Genomic DNA, 24884 nt, shown 5'->3' on the forward strand with positions numbered 1-24884 from the left:
TAGTTTTAGTAGGCAGGTGTCCACACTTTCACCAATTAGGAGCATATTGATTCAACTCAGGCTTTAATTTGATCATATAACATTTTACTTCTTTGTATGCAGTTGTTTGCAATATAGCACAATAAGTACAATATGAACTTGAACTTGTAATTTTATTCCTCATGGCATGCATAGCTACAGCTGACATAATGTGGCTTGCATTACCCCTCTAAACATGAAGCACATAATTAAGCCAAATTAACTGCTTGTTAAAATTCTGAGCAGTTATGGATGGAGGGAAAACCAGCATACACAGGGGCCCCCCAGGACCGAGTTTGGGGACCGTTAACCAACTGATCAATTACAACGGTTCATGACAGTCAAGTACTAAGAGACAATAAAAACCAGCAGTTCCCTCATCTAGAGAGATACACAGGCCGGTTGTGTTGTGCGCTGTCGCAACTGGCATTTCCATTGTGAACAAAGGCCTTGTTCTTTAACGACTGTCAGTGAATACCTTATGAAGAGAGGGAGAGATAGTACTTACCCACAAAGCTCTGCTTCTTGGTCTCCCACAGTGGAGCAGCTCGGACTCCATTGGCCACCAGAGCGAAGAACGCCTTCTTAACCTGCAGGAGAGGAGGGACCACAGCTCAGTGCTCATCATCGCCCCCTAGAGGCCGTGAGTTTTGTGGTACGCACACCCAACCTTGGTGCTAGGCCGAGCTGTCATTTGTCATTAAAACCTGGGTCTGGCCTTTCCATTATCAAACCATGGAGGGGGGGGGCATTGCAGGAACCGACAGAGGGTGCCATTTTGCTCTTTCATGCACTCTTGGTGCGCGAATGGAGGGGGGTTTTGGCGGCCACACAATCTCACGCCATTCCCGTCTCCGTCTAAAGGGGTGTCTGCCTCAATGTATGTCCCGTGACCAGACAGACATCCCGACTACTGCTCTCCACCTTCCCGGCTTCAATCAGTACCCGAAAATCACAGTTAAAGAATATCCACCCCACGAGTGGAAGTAAATACAATAGACTCTTTGAGCAGCGGATATCTGACATGTGACGCAGCGCATCGCACGCGCATCACATGCTGACGGCACCGCCCGTGGCGGTGCTGATGGAAAACGTTGTTGGAACTAAAGCTCGAATGCGACCGCTTGCGGTTGACGGTCTTGCGAATCACCTGCCCGACCAATTGCCAGGAGGAACATGAGCCAAACAGATGCAGGGTGACAACCGAAGACCACAAAACGCACTCAGGGAACAAGGCCCGGTCATAAAATTAATTTGCTCTTGGCTTCACGTTTAGTGCTTCCGGATTCTTCCATTAGAGTGAGCAGTAAGGGACCGTATAGCCGACTTTACAGCTCATTATCCCCATTACTGCACGCATAGAAGGAGTTAGACAGTAAACAGATGGTAAAAGTGTCTCGCCATGCAAAGGTTATAGATTAGTGCACTTTGAAACTCATGAGTTTGAAACTCATATTTGTACAGTGGGGTGAAAGTTTTTAAACCACACAGGCAGAAACAATTATTCAAGTATAATTATTTCTATGGCTCCAGTTAGTTGTTTTGCTGTTAATTTCATTGATCTCCAAACACAAGGTGAAGCATGGGTACATGTGTGTGGGGGGGGAGACACAGCACAATGTAGTTTACATTTCATATTGTTTATATTCATATTCCTATTCTGTATGGACGCTTTGGCAATATCTACAAATGTATTTCATGCCAATAAAGCATTTTAAATTTGAATTTGACAGCAAGAGGGCAAAAGAGAGCGAGAGTGAGAGACACCAAAGAGGGCTGGCTTATCTATCTACACCGCTCCATTCCCACATTCTCAGGGCATATTGTGCAGCTTCATTGCACTCCAGGGCAACATAAGTCTAACTGCGCAAACATAGACACCACAGAGCTGGAGCCCTCAGGCTTCAAGAAACCAGCCAAACCAATGCAGGAGGAATACACGCATGGGGGATGGCTCTCTAGTCTTGGTTTCTGCATCTCCCAGCTTTTGCCTGCTGGATCAGATGCTCCTTGCTCACAGCCAGGTAAACCTGGGTCAAATGCATACATTTATCGAGCTTGCCTGGTGTATTGGAACCTATGGGATACTCTCAAAAATAAAATGCAAAACCTGCTGGTCCTCTTGGTTGGCTCATTTGCGCCAGTCAAGAACAATACATCATAGAAATGTATTTGAATCAACAATTACATATTTGACTCAGGTCTGCATCCAAGTGAACAGGCTCTATGTGGCTTTAGGGACTGCCTCTATGGGCAAAGCTTGTATACCACTTCCAAATCAATACAGATCCCCACACATATTTGCACAGTGCTTGACCAGTCGGAGCAGTGCTGTTGTGCGATACATGTGGAGACAGGCCCATGACCTGAAAGCAGAAAGCTGTAGGTTCAAATCTGTGACCCTCTGGTGCTTTTTTTGAACACAACAACAATATTTTGAGTTCACCTTCAAGCTTCAGAGGCTGCCTTAAATATTTCTGAGAAAAGAAACATCACCACACACATCCACCTTGGAGTAAAATCCAGCTATGACCAGCTTGAAATACCAGCTACCAGCTGTTTGAAAACATAGCTTGAGCTGGTCAAACCATGTTGAGTATGGAGCTGGTCTAACTGGTCAACCTGCTACCAGCTGTTTCAAAACCTAGCTTGAGCAGTTTTTTTTCCCCAGCAGGTTACTGGGTGTTGATATGACAGCTGATCAGCCGACACTAAGCAGGCTCTCTGTGATCATGTGAGTTCACCACATCAGGCATGATTACAGAAATAAATAAGAAACCAGATGTTGTATATTAAGATGTGTAATCATCAGACCCTACACCCCTGCCAGACCTCTTCGTTCAGCCTCCACAGGCCACTTGGCACCTCCCCCTCTCCGAACTTCCACCTCACGCTCACGACTACTGTCTGTTCTGGCTCCACGGTGGTGGAATGAACTCCCCGTTGAGGTCAGAACTGTAGAATCTCTTCCCATCTTCAAGCGCAAACTGAAGACGCACCTCTTAAAGCAGCACCTCTCCCCGTCCCTCCCTACCTCCGTGTGAATCTTAATTGTTGTCTTTCTGTGATTTACTTTTTTGTGTATCGGTATTTTTAGTTGACTAGGTAAGCAGTGTTTGGCTAGTTAAGTTTGGTCACTTTTGCTTTGTTGTTTGTTTGTTAATTTGTTTGTTAAAAAAATAAAATAATAAAATAATAATAAGGCCCTGGTCCTTATCTTTGTTGTACAGGTAGCAGTTGAAATTGTACTTCCCTCTAGGGTCTTTCAGCGCACTTATCCCTGGTTATGGGTATGTACTTTGTTGTACGTCGCTCTGGATAAGAGCGTCTGCCAAATGCCATTAATGTAATGTAATGTAATGTATTAGTATTAAGAGCACAATATAAAGATATTGGCAAGAGTAGAACTACTCACATCCCATGAGGCTCTGGGTGATGAGGATGTCAAGCCAGAATATGAGAAGACAAGGGGTCACACACTCTCCCTCTCAGTATCGCGCTCCCAATCTAAACTAGCATGTCTCAGACTGAGCAACATAACAACGGAAAGCAAAGATTAAAAAATCTAAATTAAATAAAATTCTGTCTCCACCTAGTCATGGCGACAGTAGCGAAAATAAACTTTCAAAATGAGGGGAAGAGAGCAATAGCGGGAGATAAAAGCCAGCAGGAATGCTCTTTATCTCAGACCCATAAAATATTTAATGATATCGATGCTAAAAACAGCATACGTTCGAAACTGACGCAGCGCAAAAAAAAAAGTTTTTCTGAGAGGTTTTAGAAGTAAATTAACCTTTCACCCCACTGTACAAATATGAGTTAGAGGTAATTTTGGACTTCTAACAGTCAAGAGAGGAATAGCAGCAACAAACACCTTTAAGCCACTACACTGTTTATACCTCCCCCTTCTCTGTAAATGAACTGACGTTGAAAAGCCATTGGCTGTGGCAATTAGAACCAATGAGCTTGAATTATTGTTCAGCAACACAATGTCGGGCCGTTAACTGTATATTTTGAAAATCGAATTTAAAGAATATAAACACAGGTAGAGTGAGTCAACATGTCAGTGAGCCTTTTTCAATGATAGGAAGGGATTTACAATGGTCTTGTAACAATGTTTGAACACTAAAATCTTACCTATTGTGCCTTAAGGAAGCTTAAAATCATAATGGTAGCTGAGAAATGTGCATGGCGAACAACCATATAGATAATCTACAACACCGTAAAGCAAACATGAATTAGCCAGCTACTGCAAGGGATACGTCAATAACATAAGACCATTTAGGGTTTCATTTAAACATGCAACTAAAATGGATAGATATTTAACAGACTGAACAGAACATTCAGCCGTGCACTGCTCCACTCAGCAGATGATAGGCGTCTGAGCTTCCAGCCAAGTGTGAATGCCAGTGAATAAATTAGTGCTGTCACGCCAGCAATAGCACTAACCGTTTCAGATCTGCGACAAAGGGCGTGATTTCAGCGAGGTAATGTGTTACCATCTGCCTTATTTGCATTACATGGTTTGGGTGTCGATAGTCAAACTGCCTTTGTGCTATTAAATACAGCTGCATGCTTACTGCTTACAGCACTAATGGTGTGAGGACTTGTCAATAACACTTATCCAAATTGAAATTATATATTTGTTTCCCTTCAATGTGCTCAGTATAAATAAAAATCCAAACATACAGTGTTGGTTGCATTCATTGAAGCCGGTGTTGTTGGGGCAGGCATTGTGCGTTTGTGTTTCTGTGTGTGCTTGATTGTTCGTGTGTAGGGCTACCCCAGGAGACCTGGAGGATTACAGAGAACACTCTTTTGCTTTAAATGTAGAGCCACTTAATTGGAGCTCCTTACTACCTACTGTCAAAATGACCTTTGGCCTTTTGACTCATATTTTTCACTCAATTAAATTAAATGTTCAGTTATTATTTTTGAAATTGCCCAAGGTAGTTAAGAATAAGAGATTTGCACAGAGCACTGTAATTGCAGAAACACAGTGACACCATTGGTCAATGCTAATGAAAACAGATTAAGTTGATACAATGAAACAATAATAATAATAATTATGGCACTTTTTCAAGATTGAACATCTTTCGGTTTTCATTTCAAAAGGAATCCTCATTCTACCCAGGTGCATTAAAACAGCACGGTACCTACTTGCAATGTTGTGTCGAAGACCACAAGTTTGGAACTGGTTGGAACGATGTCGTAGCACTTGTGAGACTTCATAAAGCGCATGTAAATGTCACTCTCTGATTCTTCAGCAGCTGCAGAGAGAAACAAACAAAAACAGAAATCAGCAAACCTCTGTAACCAAGGAGAATATGTTCATCGTTGTTGTACGACAATGCAGTACATTTTACTTTTTACTTTAACTTAATTCTATATGGTGCTGTTCCTTGGGGAAAACAGCAGTTTCACAAGGTGAAATTCTGGTAAATATGCAGGAACATACACTTTGGCCGAAGTTCAATGAAACCACAATTACATTTAAAGACCATTGAAATAAAACAAATATTAAATCTCTAAAACAAAAGCACAAAATTCACTGCAGCTAGAATAAAAAAAATAGCTAGGGGGCAGAAAAAGATTCAGGAATAAATTCTATGAATGCAACGGATGGATTTGAATCTCTTCCCCATAATGCCCTGAGATCCACATATCGAAGACTAAATGGTTACCCTTCCTTTTAATGGAGTCTAACAGCAGAGGCAACCATTAACAGATTCTCCAAGATTTGATTACATACACAAAGAATTCGCTAATGCACTTGAACTAAGCCATTTCTGTAAATGTCTATTAATCTACTGCCATGAGACTGCGGTCCAACATACTGCTGAATGGAGTAAATCAAAACAGATGGATTTTCTGTTTGGAAGAAAAGCAAAAAGCCATCCCAAAGAAAGCTGAGACAAGTACCTCTCCAACATCTTTGATTACTGACGCAACAACAGGCACTGTAATCACAAGGATCACATTAGAGCATGCAAACCAAAGATTCGTAATTTGCTACTTTTCTGTGCTGTACAGTCTTCAAAAACAAAGCTTTATTGTAAACCGCTGAACAAACACCAAAACAAATATGTCATCGAGTACAAGTACAGTCAATCAACGCTCTGAAAATGGGACTTCAAATCTGCAAGTATCAGTGCAAAAGCACAACTTTAAATAAAAACCTTTCACACTCCAGTAGCATGTGCTTTGCTTATTAATGAGGAACGGCAAAATGGATCAGTTAAGGAGCTTGTCGTATTAGTAATTTGAAAATACTTCTTTTTCCTTTAATGATGGTCAGCAGATGGAATTTTCCCTGAATAGATATAAACAAAATGGAAGCCCCATGGGATACAACAAAATAGAACAAGACAAAATGTATGAATTAAGAGCTACAGTCAAGTCAATGCCTCCATTAAGCTGTAAAGAAAAGGACAGAAAGTAAACTGCAGGGGGTTTGGGGTGAGGGGGGGTCAGTGAATTCAGTCCACAGCTATTTTCTCCCCTCTCTGCTGACTGCCCCGGTTGCTATAGTAATTGTTACAGTAGTATTCCACGGGCCAAGCGGCTCCTGGTTGAGACTCTGAGACAACAGAGGGCCCGTTTGTTTCCCGCGGGATGAGGGCACGGTGGGGGCCATCAGTCCGCCGCTTCCTCCGGCCTCTCCCCTGTAGGCTGTTTGAAGTGAGGTAGTCCTGGCGTCATCGCACGGAGCGTGCCGTCCGCTCGGGTGACGGACGGGAGATGCTTCGGACGCCTCTGCCAGCCCTTCTCAGTGCTCTCCCCGGAGCCGTGCGTCAAAGGCTAAACCTACATTTCGCCGCAGCGGTCCAACACAAATCCCTCTTGTTGCCGTTATAGAACGACATTGCTTCGGCCGGTCGCTAGCGAAGACGTCATTTAGCGGAGGGCGGAAGGGTTTTCCTGGATAACTTGCCTGACTGCTGCACGTTGGCGCAACGTCTTCAGCACGAAGCTCGCCCTTCTTAGCCATTAGCGCCACATTGGTCCCGAAGCCTACCAATATACTGTCTCCATCAGTCTGTTCTTGCATTTGAACCAGGAAAGGTTCCTCCAACACTGCTCATTCGCTGCACACTCAAAACTACAGGAGATTGACTTCAAAGTGTCTGTTTGATTTCAATATTACAAATGTAATATTTTTTGTATTCAAAAATAATGCTAAATCTATGTCATTTTTAATAAGAGGGTGGCATTAAGGTTTTAATTTCATTTTGGGCACCACATGTGCTACAGCTGACAAAGGCCTCCTGCACTCACAAGTTCTGTATGGTCTGAACCAGACCTGGGTCAAATACGTCATGGTTTTGTATTCAATTGTTTCTGCACCCAATTGTTCTTGTCTGGAGTAACTGAGCCAACCAAGAGGGCCAGAGGTGCATGATTTGCACCTTTTGAGGGCATTGCATAGGTTCCAATATCAATACAGATAAGCCAAACAAACAAAACAAAAAAAAGTATTTGAATCCAAAACAAATCATATGGCCCAGGTCTGGTCTGAACACAGCCAAAGTAACAAAGGACATCCTAAACATATTACAAATGCACAATACTCATTTCCATGCCAAGGAACAGGCTATATCAGGCAATGTGAAGATCCGTTACTCTTATCCGCACATCATGGAAAGCATAGACTTTGGGGAGAGTTTGGGATTACGTTAGGATTACCTAGGGATAACTGGCATGCGTGGTAATCTAGTAAAACAAATTAAAAGCATTGCTATTACTGTCACACAACCCTCATAGATTGTGGTCTTCCTGCCTATGCATGCATGGCAGACCTGGGTCAAATACATAATTGTTTTAGATTTAAATACTTTTCTGTGCTCGATTGATCTTGCCTGGTGGCCAGGCCAGGCCAACTGAGCCAACCAAGAAGACCAGAAGATGGGGTTTAAAATTGAGATGATTTCATAGGTTCCAATACACTAGACAAGCTCAGTAAAGCATAGACAAGTACTTGAATCCAGCAATTATGTAGTTGACACCCAGGACTGATGACCCAGTGCTGCCAATGTAAACATCTTCACACAACATCTAACACAATGTAAAGAGAAATGTAATATTAGAATTAGAATTTAGCTTGAGCAAACTTTGGAACTTTCTTTTGTATTGTGTAAAGAAGGCCTGAGCATTGTGCTAGCAGGAGTGAAACACCACTGAGAACCTACCCACCAAACTATGACAAACTAGTCACTGAAGAAACCTAGGCATGTGATTGTGGTCCAAGTACAATACTTGAATGACACAGAGTCAGTATAAAGTTTCTTATACATTGTACAGTAAGTACCAAGGCCAAACTTTTGGTTTAATTGCCCAGGTCACACCTCACTGGGTAATCTGTGAAGGTGTAAATGAACACTGGCTTTTGTTTTCACCCCACTGCCTCTGAAAATTGTCCTTGACGATTGTGTGCAGGGACAAGAAAGCTCAGTGAACGGTTTTATTATCTTAATTAAAAATAATTTAACACAAAACTATACACACAATGAAAGTAAGAAGTAATTTTAATTCAACGGGGTAGTTTCAAATTAAGCTGCAAACATTCCGTAGCATCTTTGAGAGTCAAAGTACAAAATGTGTATGATATGGTGCGAAGTGAGAATATTCAAAACGGGTGAATGTGAATATCCCACCATAAGCACCATATTAACAGTTCTGTGAATCAACTGTAGAAAGGCACTTTGAAGCTAGAAAGACGCAATTATTTACATTAACCAATGGCAGGATGTGGCAGGAGCCATAATTACATTTCTTTTTTTAAACAGATACAAAAAAGGTCCGGCCATTTCTGACTACACTTCCTGACTTCAATGCCTTGAGCACGGACTCCCCGAAGCTGTAAAAACATGAACACAACTACCCGGGCAGTACGCACCACTATGAGTGCCTGAACTGTATCCCAAATGCCCACCTGCACAGTACAAGTTAGCACAGATTACCAATCAAACTCAAACTAGATAAACTACAAAATCTTCAATATATATTGAGTTATTCAGTCAAGAGCCCAGCCCAACCATAATTGTTGTGGTTCCTGCAACAATTACACAATATTGTAAGCTGTGTGCATCAGACACAACATGTTCTAAGCTAGTCAATTATACTAAATTATAAGCCGCCACCTCCAGCACAGCAGGTTTACAAATATTCAATTACATTTTTCTTTTGTTGTCCTGTACAGACACCAGAGGAGGAAAAGCGTGAGGAGCAGGCCAGAGTGAATGACACCCGACAGTTAACCACAAGCACGCTGAAGGAATGCCAGGCAGTATGCCGGAAGCAAGCAGAGAACTCCCTAAAAGGCAATCACCCATCCAAACACAAAAACATCTCAAGACTATGGAAAAATGCTGTTCGCAAACTGCACCACAGGAAACACTGGAATGGATTCCACTCCATTCCAGACCGGCATCAGCACCAACGTCTGCGTATAGAAAAACTACCAAATACATTTTAATTTTATATTCAGGATTAATTTGAATAGTGGGTTTGTCTTACCAAAAGATTTCTGTATATTGGTGTCAGAATGGCGAAACAAGGAGACAGGCGATTTGTGTACTTGGTACACAAGTATCGTTCGGATATTATCTAACTATTGCGCCTCTGTTATATATATATATATATATATATATACATACATATACACACACAAAGACAAACACATTCTCTGAGCTCTTTATAAGGTAGAACTGTACAACAGCTTTTTAATGTAAATATTTTATCAGCCAATCATGTTGCTGCAACAAAATGCATAAAAGCATGCACGGTCAAGAAGTTCAGCAGTTTTTTAGACCAAATGTCAGAATAGGGAATAAATGTGGCCTAAATTACTTTGACCATGGAATGATTGTTGGTGCCAGACAGGGTGGTTTAAATATCTCACAAATTGCTTGATCAGCTGGGTTTTTCACACACAACAGCCTCGAGAGCTTGCAGAGAATGGTGCGAAAAACAAAAGACATCCAGTGAGCAGCAGTTCTACATAAAAAACGCCTTGTTAATGAGAGAGGTCAGAGAAGGGCCAGACTGGTCAAAGCTGACAGGAAGGTGACAGTTATGCAAATAACAACAGTGGTATGCAGAAGGACATCTCTGAACATACAACACCTCAAATCTCTTAAGTGGATAGGCTACAGCAGCAGAAGACCAATAACTCTAAACAATACATGTAATAAATACCTAATAAAGTGCTCACTGTGTATGTGTGTGTGTGTGTATTGATAACTCTGATAACTTGTATATTTAAGAACAGATATGAGACTCATTTAAATATAGGCTTCTTTCTACAGTATCATTTTCTGGAAATATTTTACTCCTATTTTGTGTAAGTGTTCTTGCAGCAGTTATAGTGAAATTGTATTTTATACTGCTAGTTTCTCATGTCAAGCACTCAATTGTGCTAGACATGAGAAACTAGTGGAGGAAAACACTGAGCAAAATAGTGACCCTCAGTTGATACTTTCCAAAGAACTCGGCTGCAGCCATCGCCAAAGCCATTCTTCTGACAAGAAATATTAGTGAACCTGGCTGGATCTACGCAGCAAATTGCTGTGACTGTCAGGTCAAAGCCAGTATCACAGACAAAAATCGAATGAAATGACAAAGCAGACAAGACACTGAAAGACGACAATAGCGATGCTACTAAATACATTAATTAATTAATTAATTAATTAATTAATTAACACATTGTTATTTACATTTATGCCCCAGCATTAAAATCAGATCCTTCATTAATAATAGTAATAGGGTCCGTTTCATTCCCAGGACTGTACACTGTACAAAGCAGTACGACTATAATGATAATTCGTCCTGTAGACGACAGTGGTTGCAAATGGGAGAGACTTCCAGGGAGGAATCCGATCATCAGTAGACGAAAAGCGACGGCAGCAAACGCGTCATATCGCGCCGTACCTGAAGCCAACAGGTCTACTCAGAGATGACGACAACCGATTCCCCGCGGATCCGAGGAATCCCTGCATCACACTCCTCATTTTCGAGCATTAGTCCACCCACGTAGATCAAGATGGGATCGATTCCCAAAATTATTACGGGAGAAGAACGGCAGGACTGGTGCTGTTCTGAGGCAGTACTACGCTATAGCCTAATACGCTTAAAAGCAGGGAAATAACGTTACGTTTGAAATTGATTAAGATGAGCTAAACGATTAGGTTATTTGTACCTTTTAAATAACTGCAGGTCAATCAAAACGGCAAGTAGCTTTACTGGGCTATACAGAATGCATTTAGACCCTCAATATAACTGCCACAATAACTGTTCATAGATTATACATCCAGCGGGGTACTTCTGAAAATCATGCTGTGCAAATTGCAGGAGTTTGTATAAATGAATTTGAGCAGTTACGCCAACATTGACTCATGACAATTCTATTACCTACAACTGCAACATTCACTACGGATACTCTTTAGCCTATGGTAACAAAATTTGCGTCCTGCAGTCTTACCTCCGGTACAACTACTTGCATTAGCTGCTGCATTAGCCTACATCCTTAGTAGCCTAGGTGGTTGACTGAGTCCAGCATTTGTTGCTAATAAATGCTTTCAAAACACACAACAACCGAGTAATCAATTTCCCAAAGCAACAAATGTAGGCTAATGTTATACCGCACTTTATAGGCATATTTAGGAACAATCAATCATGTTTGGGAGTCGTTTAATTCTGTTGCCATAACTGCGTGTTCCATGAGAATAACATCTTTATGAGGAAGTGCTTACCTTCGTCGTCTAGCTCAAGCTTCTCCAGCATACCTTCAGCTAAACCGTGGACCTGTGGGCGAGAAGCAGGCGGACAAAGTCAACAGCCGGCTTGCAATGTCCAGCTCCCCACGCTCTCTCCCGCCACAGACAACCGGTAAAAAAAAAAGAGACCAATTATATTTGCCGCCGATTGAAGTTGGCCGCCCCAGAGGCCGCTGGACAAAGTTAAGCGATGGGTGGTAAAGACTGTTACTCTGTAACCGAGTATATCTGTTTCGCTGTCAATAGAGTTGCAACAATTCAGACAGTCATGCTCTATATGGCGTGGAAACTTGTATTGGGTAGGGACGATTTGACAGCCCCGCAACCCAGAAATCCCCCTTCAGTGCAGTTAGCAGAGCCAAGCAGACCCGCGTGTTTACTGGAATAAAGTCAGTTTTTAGATAATATTCATTTAGAATATTCTTCATGCAGCGATTTGATGAGAGTAAACGTTCCCAGGGACGCACTGCTTGTAATTCCTCGTGTAAAACATTAATAGAAGGAATAACCCCCCGCTCAGGTGCCAGTGGAACATTCCAGTTTGCTGCAGTCGTAATGAACAATGCTCTCATTTGAGCTCAACCACCCAATCCAGCACCAGAGGGCGATGCCAACCCCACTGCGAGTAGAAAAATCCAAGCACTTTTAATAATTTAAACCCAACGGTCCAATGGGCAGCTGTTTATTACCATCATAATATTTGCATTTTGCCATATCGAGAATATATGCCTGTTTACATACGGAGGAAAATGCATAGCTCAGCAATGTGTAAAGTTTTGTTCTTTAGGCACCAAGAGCAAGTACCCCCTGTATTATAACACAATCGGGAAGTTCTTTACCTTATTAGGAATGTGTACCCTGTAGATATCTGTTGCCTAGCAGCGAAAAGCCAAGGGTTTTCTGACCTCTGAGGTCGTGGTTGAAGAACATTCTACCTCCACTGGTTTACACCTTTTCTATCTTTGCCCACAAGCACACTTACACACCCACCTGTGCATACGTGTCATCAATCAGGATTCCAAAACCTTTCGTCTAAACGTGTTTTGTCGCTTGTAGGATTTCACAAACATGCACTCAGTTCCTTCATTGCATCACTGTATGAAATTACTTTATTCAGTCAACTGTAAAAACTGTGATTCAGTAGTTCAGTCTCAAACATCCTGGAGCAGATGCACTTCAGGGCATTTGTTTCAGAATTGAATTTGGAACAGGCTGATCGGATTACCTTCAAATTAACCCTTGTTTAACCTCACAGAGAGGTGTGGAGCAGTGGGCGAGTGAAGGTCAAATTCTGTAATTCTGCGGTCAAAACCTATGAACAAATTGCTGGCTGGTGAAATGGCATCATTCATGAGCTAAGGTGATGATTGACAGTGTGCAAGACACATTAGACCAAGTGTCGACAGGTTAGCTGAATGAACGGACAGAGAGCTGCAATGTGTGTAGTCTGCTCACCTTACAGTGTAAAACTATTTTCAGGGTTGTTGTTTAAACTATAACTCGGCTAATGTACCAACACACATGCGCATGATTGCGCCCATTTCTCTGTGAATTAGGTGCTCCACCGTACTGCTTATTCATGTCCGGTTGAGCACCACCCACCAGATTTAGTCACAGTTTAGTGAGCTTGAATCTTTCCCATGAAGAAACCTCTGGTTTTGGAAAAATGCAGCAATGAAAAATTCCACCACGACGAGTCAAGAGGAGTGGTGTAAACACTGGTTAGAAACCGCCCAGTTAGGCATGCTAAATTCCTTTCTGTTCAGATTTTTTTTCTACTCATAATTGTTAGGCTACTTGTGGTGTTGCATTTTCCTCCCATTACTAGATATTCCCTATATTTTTTCTGGGGGGCAGTCTGGGGGGGCTTTCCTTGGTTTCACTTTGATGCATCATTCAGCCCACTAGGAATTTCATTGTAAAAATAAATGTTGATTAGATTTTCAGCCTATTTTCTTGTAATCCAGCCATTTAATTTTTATCAAGGCCCTTGTAATGTATTCAGGATTAATGCAATGTAATTATTACTAGCTTTTGTGTGTACCTGCTTTCTTTCTTAAATGGTGAAGTACTCTATGGCTCTTTTTGAGTAGTGTTTTTTATCCTTACAAAGCATTCAGGAACCTGCAGCACATTTGCACACCTGACAAAATTACAATGTCCATTTCTCAAATTACTCATACTGTATATCAACACCTTATATCTCCACATTAGCTTCTTCGGGTATTGGCTTTGCTTCAAGGTCCACAGCAGTGGTTCTCAACTTTTTTGCTTGCATTTCCCACAAAGATATTGCAGCCCCCCACCCCCCACAGGAGACACAATGACCTATGGTATGGTATGGTATTGTATTGCCTCTGATCATCTGAATAAACTCCAAAGCCTTCAGTGAATGGAAACCTTCCATTTTGTGTCTGTGATGAATTTGTATTTGATGTTATCATGCCTGAGGACTGATTCTGTACTTCTATTATCATGAAAATCTGTAACACTCAACATCTTCCTAGCTGGATTAATCCTTATCATTATTGTCATCTTACTTGTATTATTGCTTACTGATATTATTAGCTATGTATTACTACAGTCATTTTATGATGTGCTCTGAAGGCAAATTTGAAATAAAATATCACAATATGACAAGCAATAACTAAGCACCTTGGAAATATTCACAATGTGGCATTGTTTAGGTGAATATTCAGAGGCATCTTAGGACAGTTACTGAAATAAATATTTTTATAAATAAACTAGCTTTTCCCCTTTTACATTTGCCCACTTCAGTATGTCCAATCATAAATGAAGGCCACTCCAAATCCAAGGCAAAGTGCCCCCACAATAATTAATTACAGGACAGGAGCACATCTCCTCCAAAGACTGTGCTGCAAGCCAGTCTTTTCACTCTGTAGTCCAGCAGCTGAGCTGTGCAGTCATGTGCAGCTAGTCGTGCACAAACTGCATGTGCTGGCCAACTGGCCAGAAGGAGGCAGTATTGGAAATCAATGGTGATTTTGATTCAGATTGTGCAATATTCTAAACCAGGGGTGTCAAACTCCAGTCCTGGAGGGCCGCACCTTGTTCTTAAGGCCTTAATTGGCTGCTGATTGAAAGGAAACCACAAATACCAGCAGACAATGCAGCCCTCCAGGACTGGAGTTTGACACCCCTGTTCTAGGCCATGCACACTTCACCAGAGTTTGGTAGTTCCTGTTTTGCGTGGTGAAGGGGTTAGTTAGGGACGTGAAGGGGTAAGTGTTTTGGATATTTAACAAAAGCCTTAGAGACCTCAGAACAAGGAAAAATGGAAGAATGGCCTGAAATCTGCATTCCAGAATTGGAAGCTGTACCATTTGGTCTTACATCAGAATATGTGGTGGGCTGGGATCAGGCCCTGCTTCCCTTTCCCACAGTGAGAGATGTATCATTATAGATCATGTTGTGAGTACACACAATGCATAATCACCCATAATTCTAATGTTTATGCGAGTACACAAAATGGATAATCACCTATAATTCTAATGTTTATTTGAGTGTTGCATACTTCCATAAACACATCTGAGACATTCCCACACTTCTTGGGAGGTGAAAAGCTTCCTTCGTTAAAACCCCACTTAACATGAGCTGATTTAAGTCTGCAACTCATCTAATGGCTCCATTATGCAAAGCCTTACCACCAAAGCATCTAGCTGGAAAAAGATTTTAACAGAAAATGTGAAGGCAACAGAGGACATACAGAAAGTTTTTCATCTCCCCATGTTGGCCACGAAATGGCCTCTGTATGTTTCTTGGACGGGATGAAACTGTCAACTGTAATTTCGTTGCTCTGTACTGTGCAATGACAATAAAGCTATTCTATTCTATTCTATCTCCCCCATTACAGTGAAAAACTTAAAGGTCCAGGAAACAGGAATCAAATTGTGGTTAAAATCCTCAAAAGTGTGAAGTATTCATTCATTCATTCATTCATTCATTCATTCATTCATTCATTCATTATCCTAACCCGCTTATCCTGATCAGGGTTGCAGGGGGACTGGAGCCTATCCCAGCATACATTGGGCGAAAGGCAGGAATACACCCTGGACAGGTCGCCAGTCCATTGCAGGGCACACACACCATTCACTCACACACTCATACCTATGGGAGAACATGCAAACTCCACACAGAGAGGCCCCGGCCGACGGGGATTCGAACCCAGGACCTCCTTGCTGTGAGGCAGCAGTGCTACCCACTGCACCATCCGTGCCGCCCTTCTTAGTATTTCCTTTCAGTTTTTTGACCCAATTATAAGCATTACATTATAATAGATAACTATTAGATTACCGTGACCTATTCAGCAGGTATCCTGCGCTTATTAATATTCAAATCCATAATACACATACAGTAAGTTAACCATGCCTCCTCATGGGCTGTACTGATGAGAATTTGTATTGGATGTTTACTTGCTTTTTTGGAAACAACTATGATTTCCTAATATCCGAAAACACACGTATGTAAACCATGCTTCCTCAGGGGGCTGTATTGATGAGAATACTATTAGATCTTTACCTGCTCAGTAATTTCCTACAGTAACATGACATGAGCTTTTGTACCTGAACATTAGAAAAAAGGGTATTTGTTTTTCTGATCCAGAGAAGGAGCAATAGTTAGGCATTTCCAACTTAGCTTCCCTACATAAAAGTGGCAAGTGCATCATTTACATATTACAAGTAGAAAGGGTTTCACTTTGCATTTTAATGACCGAATCAAGTCATCTACAAAACATGGTCATGAAATTTGTTGCATGGCAACAAGCCCTTGGAGAAACATTGCTCTCTCATCATAATCAATGAAATCATTTGGGGCAGGGATACATCAGGTTTTAAGCACAAATTAAGTAGCTGTGATGTGTGCAGTCCCCACAGGCTGAGCTTGATGCAGATAGTCCTCCTCCTCCTCAACTCTACGAGTGATAATGAAAACTGCATGCTCTCAAAGCCCCGCTGATCACTTTTTCACATCACCTGCCACACCAAATACAAACTCAACTGGGTGTCCATCTACCCCAGCTCAAAATGGCAACTCAGTTACCAATGAGCAGGAACATAACATTATGGTAGACTATCTACATTTAACTAAGTATGTTGCCCCCACTCCCTCTTGGATAAGTCTTCAGGGATCACAGAAGCTCAAAGACAGAGGGCTCATTTCAATCGCTTATTTTATCCTATCCTTGATTGCGGTTTGAAAATTTAAGGAAATTCTAATTAATTAAATGTTCCTTCAAGGAGCTAGGATTCAGGAGCTAGGAGGCTCATAGTGATTTTGTGAGCAACGAAACATGAGTGCATCCTTTGGGGAAGTATTTTTTCAGAATGTGTGATACATAAATGATAGACCACCTCTCCCCATCAGCCAAACATCTGCCATGACCGTAACTGATCTGGCTTCAAACTGACATTTGAAGAAGTAAGGACATTCCATTTTCCTAATAAAAAAATTATAATATTCTTCACATCCTTTTCTCGCTTCCTTTCTTGGATGGAGCAAGAAGCAAGGGAAGGTCACAAGGAAAGGAAGAAGGAGGTGAAAAATAAGCATAAAGCAGATAAAGCATATCTGACACTTGACAGGCAGGCAGACAGACCACTGCACCACTGCCCTGAAGGCTGTCTTCAGCTTCATCTCCTGCCACCAGACTCTGAGAGGTCCAAGCTGTGGATGCAGGCACTTTGTACCCCACTCTCCACATTCAATCTATTCACTGAACAGGCTATTGATTATTCTTGGGTATGTACAGACATTTATTGTATTTATTGTGGTCTGTGTAAGTGTGTTCGTAGCATGCACGTGAGTGTGCATATCTGTAATTGTGTGCGTAAATGAATTGCATTTATATAGCTTTTATCCAAAGTGCTTAACAATGAATGCCTCTTATTCACCCACTCACACACACACGCTCATACGCCAATGGTGTCGCCATGCAAGGCACCAACCAGCTCATTGGGAGCTAGTTATTGGGAGTTAGGTGTCTTGCTCAGAGATACTTTGACACACCCAGGGTGGGGGATCGAACCAGCAATTCTGTGGCTGCCACACATCCGCTTGTACCTCGTGAGCTAATGTCGGCCCAAACGTTGTGTGCATATGCGTGCATGTGCACGAGTGAGAGAGCAAGTGAGAGAAGATAAACTACTTAAAAAAACTTGTTTTTGTGTGTTTATGAGTTTGGCATAGTTTATAAACCTAAGGCAAAGGTCCACTCTTGTTCCACTCTGTCCTGAAGTCATGAAGAGGAAAGCTAGAGGGGGGTGTATGGGGTCCTGGGTCAGTTCTCAGGGGGACAGTGACCCTTGTCCCACATCTGCGCAATTTCTTGCTGAACCCCGTGGTTTTCATTGGACGGGACACCACAACACAGATACACAGATGGCAACGAGCGTATTGATTCTGGCTCTCTGCTAAAGAACAAAGGTCTGTTTCTGAGGACCTTCAGAGCTGAGCTTGATTATTTAAGATCAACCTGGTTAATACCAGGGTTATCATATGTTCTTATTTTGGGAGATTTTCAGCTTTGTTATTTCGGTAATACAGAGGGCCAGTGCAAGGTACAACAATTATCTGAGATCAGTAACTAAGATGAACGATATCTGAGATCACTGACTGAGATCAACAGATATCTGAGATCACTGACTGAGATCAACAGAAAGGGGATGCTCACAAAGTCATGGTTCGCCCACCGAAGTAGTAGGTGGCTTAATTAATCCTTCCGTGCTTCTCTAATCTGGGAAGAGCCAAAGGTTTCCCCAGTTACCAGTGGCTAAGGCTAACAGGTACCATTGATAATAAGGGACAATTCCTTTCCCCAGCAGCTCCCCATACTGGCTGGAGTGAGATGTTTAACTGCCACTAACTGAACACTGCAAGATATGCCAAACTAAGCTTCAATATGCACATCCCCTCCCCCCATCCCTGTACTTCATTAATATCTTATCAGTCCTTGCATGAGTTTTAAAAATCCAACAGCACAGAGAGAACAAGTCCAGCTGTAATCTGTGGCCCAGGGAATTCGCTCAGGCTTTCCTCCTTTATTAATATTCCCTGGTACTGAACAACACCTAGTTCAAACACTCAATGGCCCTTTGATGGATGTCAAGCTTACAATGTAACCTTTAAATGAAAAGAGGTGGAATTCAACTTGAAACACTGAGCAGACAGAAATTGCTCTCGGCTGTTTTTTTAAATATTAAATATTCTGTCCGTGTTCCAGCTTAACGTCGGGACCCAGACATACAAAATGTGGCCTTGAAGTGGAATTAGCATACACCCACTGAGGACAGGTCTGATAACTGATTTGTGCTGGCCTCCAGGGTTACTGCTAATCCTGTGCATACTATACAGTACTTGAGGAAGACACTGAGCTAGAAGCCCTGTTTGTTTATTATAACAGAAGTGAGGAGCATGAAGTGATTTTGTCTTTCAGTCAGTGTTGAGGAACATAAGTGATGGAGAAAAGGATAAGGAGGTGAGGGGATATAACCCACGTTGAGGAGATGACCTGTGTTTAGGAGGAAATAACCGATGTTCAGGAGGAGATAACCGATGTTCAGGAGGAAATAACCGATGTTCAGGAGATAACCGATGTTCAGGAGGAAATAACCGATGTTCAGGAGGAGATAAGCGATGTTCAGGAGGAAATAACCAATGTTCAGGAAGAAATAACCAATGTTTAGCAGGAGATAAGCGATGTTTAGGAGGAGATAACCAATGTTCAGGAGGAGATAAGCGATGTTCAGGGGGATATAAGCGATGTTCAGGGGGAGATAATGATGAAGGGGAGATACCTAACATTGAGAGGGAGATAACCTAATTTTGATAGGGAGAAAACTAGTGTTGAGGAGGGAGCAATTGGAAGTTAGGTGTCTTGCTCAGGGACACTTTGACACTCCCAGGGTGGGGGATCAAACCAGCAATATTGGAGCAGCCCGGTTCCAGACTCATTGAATTTGAAACAGGCCAATGAATATGAGGTTACAGTGCATACTGTAGTTATCAAATTGGAAAGTGACTAATCGGAAAATACCGGCATAACTTAATCTAATATTAAGCCAATTCTTTCTTTTGTCATGCTATTGCGAAACCATGACTTTTGCACATCTGTTTGTCAACATTTATAAGTAGACTAGCGGCTATTTAGAGTATTTAAATGAAACGAATAAGCAGACCAGCAACATGCTCAAACTAGAAGTTATTGTTTCACCTTGTCGCAGCTCTTGAAGCCCTGAGGAGTTTTCAAATCCAGGTCGCAGTTCATGTAAAATGTAAAAATGCAAATGAGAGAGCCAACACAGATGGTTCCGTCTCCCCCATGACCACAGTCTGTACTGAGTCATCACAGATGGGCTGCCACCCAGACCGGCAGTTTCACAAAGATGCTGGGGAAATCTCCCCAAAGCTGAGGAGAAGGGAGGCGAGGCAGCACCACGGGTGGAGCGAGGTGCGGTAGTAACAGGAGTGGAGGAGGACGAGGTTCGGTACTCACAGGGGGCGAAGCAGTGACAGGGGTGGAGTAAGCCACCGGGGGCCTGGCGGAGGGCAGGGAGAAGCGCTGGCCGGTGTCCGGTGGCGAGGAGAAGGAGCGCATGCGGGCCTCCGGGCGTTCTGGCTCATTCCTGTACGCCTCCAGCGGGAAGGGAGGCTGCTTCACTGCTTGCATCGGGGTGGAAGGCGGCGAGCAGATCCCGGTGGAGGCTGCAAGAGCAGAAGAGGAAGAGGGAGTCAGAATCATGGGAGTCAGAATCAAAGGATTAGAAATCATGGGAGTCAGAATCAAAGGAGTCAGAATCGAGGGAGTCAGAATCAAAGGATTAGAATCATAGGAGTCAGAATCAAAGGAGTCAAAATCAAGGGAGTCAGAATGGAGGGAGTCAGAATCGAGGGAGTCAGAATCAAAGGAGTCCCCCCCCTTTCATTCCAGGCACGGTTGCGAGCCGCCAACTCCAAACATCGTGCTGCAGGAGGGAGCTTCGTTCCCAGCCTGGTGATTTGCGATGCTGGCAAGAGATTTCCACTGCCGCCAACCGAGCTCAGTAAATCTCGCCACCCTCAGTGTAAAAATACAGCCTGCAGATGGCTTCCAGTGTGCAAAAATAATTAACTTTATCAAGCAATAAAAACCTCGCGTACAGTCCTAGCAGTGCCCATCGTAGAATAGGCTTTCTTTTTCAATCTCCACCTGAGCATTCAACAAAGAAAGCTTCAATAGGAAAGGTCAAGCTGGGCCAAGGGCACAGCACGCACAAACTCCAGGTGATTTAGTGCTGCTTAAGCATGCCAGCCTGGACCTGCTGCCAGTCGCCACAGGGTTGTCACCCTCAAAACCGGGGTGAAAGAAACAGGCATTTCCTTCAGCCTCAAGGTCAAATTCTCCCACCGGGGGGGAGAGTGAGAACTGAGACAACAGCACAGTATTCAAGCCTGAAGAACATTTACCATGATCGAAAGAAACAGTCAGAATATATATACGATAAATCCCTTCAGGAACTGAGAGCTGGAACAGATGCGTATATCATTCATCTGTGTAGTTTACTGAACCTTTTTGCACAATGATTCAAGCCTACGAACAGTCCACAAAGCTGAGAAGCCAGCTCTGCTGAAGTTGGCTTCCAGAGAGTAGGATATAGCAGTACACTCTCTTTGTTGGTAGGGGACTATGTTACATTCACAGCGGCCTTTCAGCACCTTTCAAAGCATTGGGTTTCAAAGCACTAGACTGCATTTCACTGTCTGCTGCTTCATTAGGTTGGCATATTTAAGGCTTTGAAGGACTCACCTTATATAAACCCATATGCAAAGGTTTGTAAAAATCACATACTGTATGCTGATTAGTATGTTTTACTGAATAAAACATATAGAAAATATTTTTTACATGAGTTGATGAAAAAAACACATAGAAGAAAACACATATGGACTATACAGAAAATATAAAATTCATGTTATAGAACTGGCATATATAGTTCTTACATTAATTAACTTTTTTTCTTTCTTTTTTTTTTTTTACATATAAGCCACCAATTGAAGCAATTTCATTTTATACTAAGAATGTTGTATGTCATACATACACTCACTGGGCACTTTATGAGGAACACTATACTAATATTGGGTAGGGCTCTCAAAACAGTTTCAATTCTTCCTGGCATGGATTCCACAAGATGTTGAAAACATTCCTTTGAGATGCTGTTCCATGTTGACATGATTACCTCGTACAATTTTTGCAGATTTGTCAGCTGTGCATCCATGGTGCGAATCTCCCACTATACCACATCCCAAAGATGCTCTATTGGATTCAGATCCGGTGACTGGGAAGAACATTGAACTCATTGTCATGTTCATGAAACCAGTTTGAGACGACTTTTGCTTTGTGACATGGTGGAAGTAGCCCAAAGAAGATGGGTACATTGTGGCCATGAAGGGATGCACATGGTCAGCAACAATACTCAAATAGGCTGTGGCATTCATGCAATGAATGATTGGTATTAACAGGCCTAAAGTGTGCTAAGAAAACTTTCCCCACACCATTACTTCACCGCCACCAGCCTGGACTGTTGACACAAGGCAAGTTGGGTCCATTGATTCATGCTGTTCGCGCCAAATTCTGACCCTACTATCTGAGTTACTGTAGCCTTTCTGTCGGCTCAAACCAGTCTGGCCATTCTACATTGACCTCTCTCATCAACACGGTATTTCACACCATTCTGAGTAAACTCTACAGACTGTTGTGCATGAAAATCCCAGGAGATCAGCATTACAGAAATACTCAAACTCTGGCACCTACAATCATTCCAGGGTCGAAATCAGTGAGCTTAGTCTAATAAATGCCTAATAAAGTGCTCACTGAGTGTATGATTTTTACAAACCTTTTGCAGCACAGACAAAGATTTACAGAACACCAGTTGCTAGATACACACACGCACACACGCACACACGCACACACACACACACACACACACACACACACACACACACACTCTGGATGGGAGTAGGGAGTGTGAGTTTCATTCTGCTGGACTCATTAGCATTTTTCTGAGCTCTAGAATGATGTCATGCATGGCTGCATGCCAAGAAGCTGTAACCATGGGCATTGATTTGGGGAATACCTTGTACTTGGGAAGAGAATACCTTGAGAAGGAAGAAAGCCACTTATGGAGGTGGGAAGTAGTCTCCATAAAACGATTTTTTAAGATTTTAAGAAAGATTTTAAGAAACAATAGCAGTCTGTAGTTAATCGAGACTTCAAAATGGCTTTGTTAAAAGATGTAAGCTGAGGCCATCTTTATTGTCAACACACGCACACCACTGGCTGGTTTTCACAGAGAGCGCTCATGTTATCATAGTGAAGAAATTTCCACGTTGCCCACTGAAATATGCAAAGCGTGTCAACTGAATATCCAGACACTGAACCAAAGTTAAACTCATTTAGTTACACTGCACACAGTAAATGTGTGCCGCCAAAGCAAAAAGCAGCTTAAGAAATGCATTAACTAGTTAAATAGTAGCCATGTGCATTACTTTATCGTTTCTGAAGAATGGTTGCAACACTGAACATTTCAATCTCTTCTGTGAAAATGACAGCAATCCATGTTAGCTTCTGCGGGTGGTGTCCAAAATTAGATTCCATTACATTATGCGGTTTACATTCAAATCAGCTTAGCAGGTGTCCTTGTGCAGAGCTATGTAGTCCTATACATAGAGTAAGGTCTCTAAATACACAATTTTTAAGGGGCGTAATTCTTACATGCTGCGCTCCATATGTATGCACATACGCTGAATTAGTGTTGGTAGCCTGTACTTTACTTTGAAGTTTACATCCATATGGAGTAAATTATGTCTGGATTACAGACCTTTAAAATTGAGGCACTATCCAAATACTTATGGACTTACTGGATATTTTACTGAAGCAGTTCAGTTAAGTACTGTTTTTGCTCAAAGCAAAGCAGCCATTCTTCACTTGGAAATGCAATATGAAGCCATCAGTTTACAAGTTTACAACCTACAACTACTACGCTACACTGCCCCCCACTTCCATACAGAAAACAGTGGCATCCCACCAATTTCCTCTAGATACTCTTTTCCACCTAATAGCTTGACAACACAGACTGTGCAATATGTCATTTTAACCTCCGGGGAATTCGATCAAAAGCAAAATTATATTTATGAAACGAAGTGCCTGCCACCAGCAGCAAGGCAATTATATTTGTTTCTTTCCAGTGGCTTCGAGGCTCATCTGAGCTCCAGCCCTGAACCATCCCTTCTTATCAGAGAGTAACACCGGTAATGTGAGAAAATGGCTGCTCATTCCCCCCTCCTACATTCAACCAATCATTTTCTTGATTGATCCAATTTAGTGGTCTTCCTTTATCTCCCCCTTTTATGATGACAGTGTCAGCAGGTTGAATATGGCTGCAGACAGAGATCAGACCGGATTGTACCGGATCTGCGGCACCCCAAACTGGATATACTGCAGTGTCGGTATCCTCAAGAATGACCACTCGTCACTTGGCATTAATACAATTCCTTTCTTCCATTAGAGTCAGCAAGTTGATCTGGTATTATGCAATAATCTTATGTTATTCATGTCTTGTTTATGGCCACTTTCATATTAGAAAGTATACATGAAATCCATAAGGAAAAATATTGCACAGTATATGCAACAAACTATGAATGGTATAGGGGATTTGTAGTCCTCCTCAGATTTAAAGTATATTTTATCAGTAAATGTATTGCACAATTAATACATTTAATGCAACAAAAGTACATGTTTTGAAACATTAAACTAATGGCAAAGTCTTGGGTTTGAAGGCCTATTTATAAATAACAGCATTTTTCCTTATGGATTTCATGTATGGTTTCTAATATGAAAGTGGCCATAAACATGACATGAATAACATGAGTCATGACTAGAATAACATATGAATCTTACTACATGTTTGTAGATTTTCTCCATAGGGGCAATACCTATCAGTTCTCCTCCAAGATACCTGCCCTTGCCCACCTCCACACCTGCACCCCCACCTCTGCCCCCATCCATCACAGCTCCACTCACACGTCTTTCCTCAGGGAATA

General features: G+C 42.1%; 1 protein-coding gene across 4 annotated transcripts in view; it reads right to left on the bottom strand.

Annotated features, from left to right (window-relative positions):
• The window catches only part of prkag2a (protein kinase, AMP-activated, gamma 2 non-catalytic subunit a), a 122648-nt gene that overhangs the window by 21379 nt on the left and 76385 nt on the right, over window positions 1–24884 (bottom strand). For 3 of the 4 annotated variants that reach the window (XM_061238127.1, XM_061238128.1, XM_061238129.1), the window contains exons 4-7: window positions 20305–20513; window positions 11769–11820; window positions 5179–5288; window positions 527–608 (exon numbers count right to left, since the gene is read on the bottom strand). In XM_061238127.1, coding sequence (XP_061094111.1) covers window positions 527–608; window positions 5179–5288; window positions 11769–11820; window positions 20305–20513 — 453 coding nt within the window. Of the gene's footprint in view, window positions 1–526; window positions 609–5178; window positions 5289–11768; window positions 11821–12631; window positions 12651–20304; window positions 20514–24884 lie in introns of those variants that run through there. The other variant, XM_061238130.1, reaches the window with a different exon arrangement.

Source organism: Conger conger, chromosome 4 (genome assembly GCF_963514075.1).
Source record: "Conger conger chromosome 4, fConCon1.1, whole genome shotgun sequence".
NCBI classification, from domain to species: domain Eukaryota; kingdom Metazoa; phylum Chordata; class Actinopteri; order Anguilliformes; family Congridae; genus Conger; species Conger conger.